The sequence below is a fragment of the Ceratina calcarata genome, unplaced genomic scaffold (assembly GCF_001652005.2).
Source record: "Ceratina calcarata isolate Rehan_Ccalc_2016 unplaced genomic scaffold, ASM165200v1 scaffold586, whole genome shotgun sequence".
In the NCBI taxonomy this organism is placed as follows: domain Eukaryota; kingdom Metazoa; phylum Arthropoda; class Insecta; order Hymenoptera; family Apidae; genus Ceratina; species Ceratina calcarata.
The window spans coordinates 9,013-16,088 of NW_017177086.1; the positions used below are offsets into that span (position 1 = coordinate 9,013).

The following is a 7,076-nucleotide window of genomic DNA, read 5'->3' on the forward strand; positions in this document are numbered from 1 at the left end:
TTAATTTTAATCGGAGAAGAAATTTCCTCTCTGGTAATAGTAGGATTGAGTTCATTTGAAGGCTTATCCTCAACGACTTAGTATAGTACATTATTAGATGGGAATATAATGCACTCTCAAGTAGTTAAATCTTGTAATTGCAGGACATAATATTTGGGACGCCGAGATACTATTAAATAGTGAAAACGTTCGTGTAATCGTTGGGACAGTGAATGGGGCCTAATAGGGCTCAAATGCACAGTCGGCGATCGCACTTTTCAGTGGAGTTAGAAGGTAATTGCATAAGACTGTTCTTGTATTAGACTACTGTACGGCATTGACGAGTGTTTTGTTTTCTATTTCATATTTCAGTAGCAACATGCTCTAAAGACTGCCACTATTTAGTAATTTCTCTTCGGTGTTTAGTTATTGCGACCGTGAATTTGTTAATTATATTTTCAACTAGATTTTGATGTCCCAAATGTCACATATCGTTTGAAAAGTTTAAGTAAATAAATAAATAATATAAGTGTTTTGACATTAATTAATATCGAGTAATTATCGATTTAATTGTCACCATAAGGTTCACCTCACTGTTCGATTTTTACTTGAAAATAATTTATAAATGCTTGATTATTGGTATTGGAAGTCGTGTAATGAATATACAAGTTTCTTTTATGTTCAGTATTTTTATTGCGAAGTCATTTGAATATCAATCTTTTATTATAAATATATTATCAGCATTTTTTGTTATTCTTTCATCAATCGTTCTATAATTAATGCAGAGTGTTGGTAGTTGGTAGAGAAATATTTTACCGGTCGATTTAAAGAATGTAGACACCGTCCGCTGGTGGTTCTTGGAGATCCTGGTTCATGTAGTTTTGATGATTCTTGATCCAGTCAGTGAAAGATGATACTCTGGTATATACGTCAGGTTCGCCGACAGCACAGGGTTGTCCGAAGGAGACGATACCGACTTGAGTTCCACCAATAACGAGAGGACCGCCAGAGTCACCCTAAATTTAAAAAAATAAAGAATTAACATACAATGTATAATCACAAATTAAATAATGTTTCTTGTAAAACAGATATTTTATTTCTAAGACTCTAAGTTGGTTTGATTTCAGTTTGCTAAAGAACATTGATACTGAACTCATTAATTATATCTCTAATTAAAAAAGTAAGTTTTTATGAATTTATAGCAATTATACTTACGTGGCATGCACCTTCACCGACTTTCGTGTACGAGCAAATGTGGGAGGCTTGCACTTCCCTATGGGCCTGTTTGCACTTAGCATTGGTCTCGATAATCAAGTTAATCCATTGCAGAATGGTTGGTTCTTTTCCGTTGACCTGAAATTATAATTTATCCAGAATCTTGTATCATAAATTCTAATTTAGCCAGAGTCAGTATTATAAGAATTTTAATTCGTTTCCGATTCTAATATTTGTCAAATCTTCATGTTTTTATTTTCACAAAAATTTCCACTAGTTTCCGACTCTAATTTTTGTTAATTCTTCATAAAATACATATTTCTTCTCTACTTACTCTGGTGGTACCCCAACCAGACAGAATGCATGCAGATCCTTCGTAGGTTTTGCTGCCCGAAGCCAATGCGATTGGTTTAACCAAATTGGTGAACGCGATGTTTTTATTTACGCGAATCAAAGCCACGTCATTGACGAGGCTGAGCCAGTTAAAGTCGCGGTGAGTAACGATCTTCTCTGCTGCGTAGATATCTCCGGGCTGGTCCAATCGGATGGTTCCAGCGTGTACGGTGATTTTACTGGGACTGTCTCTGTTTAATAAACAAAACACAGTTATGAGCACTCATTGGCAAACTAACTTCCAAATTACATGTAAAACGCAAATTGCATAGAAATTGAAACGTACCCCTCGACACAATGAGCTGCAGTGAGGATGTAACGGTTGTTAATGATAGATCCACCACAGAAGTGACTTCCATTTTGCCTCAGAGACACTTGATAAGGGAATTGACCAACTGCGGCATCCTTGCCACCGACAATTTGGGTCTCCACATCTCCGGGGAAGCCTAGATTTAAAAAAACGAAACAATACAATCATAATTCAGTTAGGAATCTTGCTCCAAATTTAATAATAATCGAAACTTCAATTTGCTTAAGACGAAAGATTATCAATAGACCTTATGGTATTAAAGTACATTTCAGATAAAAATGTTTTCATTTAAGCGTGACAATATGTACTCACTTTCAATGTCTTGTGTCCTTCATACGTATTGTAATCCTTAAATGATAGAAGAAATATCTCTATCTGAAATGCATTTTAATACCATGAAGTCTATTGAGAATCTCTTGCAATATTTCTATAAATGTATAAAGTCCGTTGTTTAATTATGAGTATATTAGTATTTGCTTACCGTAAGCGGCGACCGCAAGGCAGAGCACAAGTGTTGCACTGAGACCGTTCATGATCGCAGGGAAATCGGGATAACTGATGGAAACTGTGAGTACTGATCACTTTATGTATGCTTGGATGTATCGTGTTGATAAGGATGATTGAAGTGATCTTTATCGGATGCGAATACGCTCAGTCAAAGGGAATGACGTTTGAAATATACATACACGTGAAAATTTAGTAGCTTTGATTATAAAGACAACATAGCCTGGGTATCAGATTCTTTCTTTTTTTGAAAGAGGAAGCAATTAATCTGATAAGCTTGATACGGATCGACTGATACTTCTCTTTCATAGACGTCGCGTGAAAAATCGATAGCATAATCTTTTAATTAGCTTGAAACGTCTGACCGTCCTGTTTATTATTTAATTAAGATGTTAACAGACGAACGTGAAACGGTAAGATTTGATAAGGAGGAAAATCTCACAATTATTTTTAATCGCGTGTAATTGAATAGCGTTATTGATTAATCTTTTGCCCACTGTAATAAGTGAATATAGTGTAACGGTGGTTTCCCAGTTCCATCTTTTCAAAACTTTTGGAGACGTCCAACTTGTTCATGCGCAACACAAGTAAAAACTTTGTATTGAGCAGAACGAGCGGAGGGACAATGTTTGCAAATCATTAGTTCGCCGACGAGGGTTGCCCAGAAGGTTGGAAGTCTGCCGGGTGTCTTACATGCTTATTATTACTAAGCTGTATCCAAGACATCTTCGTTTAATTAATTACAACAACATCGCGTTAGATATTCTGTCGTTAACTTAAAATTCTCGTTATAAATAAATACACTCAAAAACTCTGAGTACTAATGTCAATTCGAGAGTGCAACTATAAAACCAGATATAATTTGATATCTTTAATCGGAATCAGAATATGTATATTCTGGTGTATGATTGTATAGTTAATTATTGATGATGATTGAGTACTGGATTTTTATTACTCAGACTTAAAATATTATGTTAGACACATAACATGAAATTGACGTCTTCTCCAAATTTTTATGAAATTAAACGTCGAAGATCAATAGGATATTTCATTAGAGAAACGTTTAATAGAATAGGTGGTGGCGAGTAATTTTGTTCATTGTGTATTCTACAAATGAATACATTCTCGCTGCGTCCATGGGGATTTCGCGTTCCCTAAGGATCAGAGAAAGCGATTGCGAATAACAAGAACACTTCGCCTACAAGTCTTGATCCTGTTAACGGAATCATCCGAGCGCCGCTGATAGAGCTGAAGACCGTGAGATAAAACCATACTCTCTTCAGATCAATTCAGAGAAAAACGCTCTTTCTCCCAAGATAACTTTTCTTTTAAACGTTCCTTCATTACATCATATACAGCTTTTAAAGTAGTATCGTAAATAAAAACGGAGAATTAGATGCATTCTGGGAATGAAACAGTGTATCTCTAATTAATCTGTTCGTTCTTATATTTTTTGTTAGGAAAAAGTCGATTGAAAGGCAGTCGTTAAGAATAAATAGCAATAGAGTTTCTGAATATTCGTGGAGCGGTTGCGTTCCCAGCGTTAGGCCGATTCGCAATGCTCGGGCACCGTATTTACATATGCATATCATTTGTCGTATCGCAGGGGAGAAAGCTCAGCGGTGGTAATATCTCAGAGGACTCTTCATATATCCAAATCGCATTTCCGTGCTGTCCATTTCATGCTTAGGTACGTCACGCATGGTACGAACGATTTGACATGAGCGCGCTATAACCGAATTAACAATCCACTATGACAGATGGTGATCCGGACCATTTTCCGAGCTCTGCCATCTGTCGCTTCTGAGATCAGCATTTTTCCAAAAATATAGGAGAACTGTCTTTAAGAAGTAATTATAATTAGTAGAGACGCTTTGAAGATTGTTGTTGAAAAAATGCAGCATCGACTGTTCTATCGCGTAAGAGGGGTGTAAAAGATAGCCGCGAGCGTCACGCAGGAGAAAAATTTCGATGATTGCCGACTACGGAACAACGGAACCCACCCCCGACTCGTGTCGAAATTCGCCGAAAGGACAAGAGAATTTATTCGACTCGTTCCTTAGGTGTTCACCTTGCAGACAATTTCTACAGCGGGTCAGACGACGATGGTATAATTATTATCGAAAAATTGCCGAATGCCTCCCTTCGGAGTTTCGGCTGGTGTCGAGAGATCGATGGGAATTTGCGAGTCGTGGGTGCGACGACCCGAGGAACGTCGTCGTTACGCACGGGTCAAGCCGCAGCGAGTGCTTTCGAGTGGACGATGGTCACTTTTATGCCTCGTAATTATACATTCTTACCCCCCGTTTTGAGCTTAGGACCAAATTGGCCAAGTTTTTCGCGCGCCTCTCGCACGATCGTTTCAACTAAGTATTATATTGTTCCACAAGTCATATTCTCGTCTTCCCACTGTTGCTCAGGATTATCGATCTTTTTTCGTACAGATCTTTTGTGTAATTAAACTGGAAATTAAAAAAATGTTCCACGAGATAAAGGATTAATGGTAGTGTTAAGAGTTTACGAAAAGACTTGAGAGGCCACGAGGCTTGTTTCGGTAGAATGGAATAAGAATAGAATCTTTAAAATTGATATCTTGTGTCACAATCACTATTGTATGAGGCACTGAAGATAGCGAGAGTCGTTATCATAGACGTGATTTTGAGACGATGATGAAGCAACTTCATCGATAAACGTCGACACACCGTACTCACGCGATAAGTGCCAGCGTGTAGAAGCTACCGTGTGTTTACGGAGGACTTATTATTAGAGCGAAGACGTATTAAAGAGTATTCCCACTATATAATATCCTTCCGACAGCTCGAAAACGAGTGAAATCAGGGCTCTAGTCGGTAGAATAGAGTATAGGGAAAAGCGTGTAAAAGCAAGAGGGTCATGGGCCCCCGGTCGAAGACGACCCCGAATCTGCAGACTGACCACCCGCTGTTTGGGTTCGACCGGCCGCTTCGTGGTCGAAGACCGACAGCTTCCGAGCGAAATGCAAGGAAAGCTTACCCTGCGATTCCTTCTGATAGTCTCTTGTAGATTATTAGTTAATAATTATTTCAGCCGAGAAAAAGAACGCCAAGCCAACTTATAATGAGAATTAGAATATGATAATACGAATCATTGATGCGAAGCAAATATACGTATATTGTAATTTGCATGATGTTAATTAATAATTTTTTAGCTTTTGGGAACCACATAATGTAAACGATCTGTTTCTTCACTGTTGACTTCACGTCATTCGCCAAGGATGTAGAGGAATGGTGGAATGAGAGGAAAAATTGTAAAATTAAGGTATACTTGAAATACGACCCACTGGTGTGCATCGACCATCAGGCAGCACGAAACGTAGAAGGAAAGTGTTTTGCAGCGCTGAATTTATAGGAAGGCAGTGTTTTTTTACTGTCAACGTCTTTTTAAGAGTAATCAAGGAGAGTCAGATTTCTTTTGTTTTACAATTCTGTGGTAAGGTCTCGAACAGCGCGCGCCCAGCAGGAGGATGTGTACGACAAAAGGCAAGTTCAGTCGTTCGCCTCTGGTAAGTGCATTCCTGGATGCTGTCTCTTGTCATCGGTTCGAGAGTTCTGCACGTGAAGAATTTTTAAAGATGACAAGGAAACGAAGACCGGGTTTAGTTGAAAAGTACAAGCACATTTTCTGTAACGAACTTGTCCACCGAGTGGGGAAAGATTTTCTGGAAGAAAATCTTCGAGCGAGCGATCATTTGGCTTTGCCTTGCGTTACTAAACAGAACGATGCGTGTCCTAACGAATACGCAATATTTTAATATGTTCGTCATTTACGCGTAAGTGAGTTATAATTCGAGAGTGGCAGTGGAATTGTTAAGCGAACGGTATTCCGATCAGAATTAACAATTAAAATAAAAACGTGTATGCAAATTTTCAATTGCAAAGTGCAATGTGACAGTGGATTTATAAAATGAAAAGTGGCAGTGAATTTGGTAAGTGTAAAAGTGACAATTTTTGTTTTATGATGATTTGCAAGTGGGAAAGTGACAGTGATCGTGATGATAAGGAGAAAATCGTCAGGTACAGGTCATTGACTTACTCCAAGCATCAGCTGCTGCGAGCCATGTGTCCTATTTTCGAGTGCCGAAGGTCGACCCATTGACCCATTGACGTTCTTTTAAGAGCAGGTGCACTGGGCAACGAACAAGCAAGTTCAACTCTGATTGTTTTCACATTTTCATAATTTTCTCTACTCTGTAATTTGTAAAGTTGCTAGTTATTTCATTGAGTATGTTACATTTGTTCAATGAACGTAAGTAACGACTCATCGCTTTCTTTATTCTGATTTAACTAATTTGTTAGTTCGTTTTTGCATGCAACATTTCTTTAATCCTACATGTATGTTCTCGTCACGAGCGCGGCATACGGGCGCGGCAACGCACTAGGCGGTTGCCGCGCTCCTGCCCGCCTTGTATACTCGCGCTATGATTGGTTGGGGATTTTTGTTAATAACTCGACAACCACACCTCGGACAACTTCTTCCTTTGTGAAAAAGTTGTTTAAAATCACCTCAGCTGTTGTCATTGTAGCCACCGTAATTCATTTAAAAGATCGATCGAGAAGAGATTTCACAAATATAATTCATTCTTTGCTATATATTTCACTAATTAAATACTCATATTATTATTCTATTATATTCTTTT

At 38.2% G+C, this 7,076-nt stretch overlaps 1 protein-coding gene across 1 annotated transcript; it reads right to left on the reverse strand.

Annotated features, from left to right (window-relative positions):
* Positions 1-803: 803 nt before the first annotated feature.
* LOC108629724 (chymotrypsin-1) lies at positions 804-2,430 on the reverse strand. Its single transcript, XM_018032559.1, has 5 exons — positions 2,379-2,430; positions 1,874-2,033; positions 1,529-1,778; positions 1,195-1,332; positions 804-995 (listed from the first exon to the last, which is right to left on the reverse strand). The coding sequence occupies exons 1-5, from the start codon at positions 2,428-2,430 to the stop codon at positions 804-806; spliced, it is 792 nt and encodes a 263-aa protein (XP_017888048.1).
* Between the last annotated feature and the right edge of the window lie 4,646 nt (positions 2,431-7,076).

What these genes read in the sequence shown, in the direction of transcription:
- LOC108629724 (XM_018032559.1), bottom strand. Translation starts at nt 2,430, where the DNA reads ATGAACGGTCTCAGTGCAACACTTGTGCTCTGCCTTGCGGTCGCCGCT. An exon ending in CCTTGCGGTCGCCGCTTACG is followed by an intron (nt 2,034 to 2,378) that starts GTAAGCAAATAC and finishes TTTTAAATCTAG; the next exon opens with GCTTCCCCGGAGATGTGGAG. An exon ending in GCAGCTCATTGTGTCGAGGG is followed by an intron (nt 1,779 to 1,873) that starts GTACGTTTCAAT and finishes TTTATTAAACAG; the next exon opens with AGACAGTCCCAGTAAAATCA.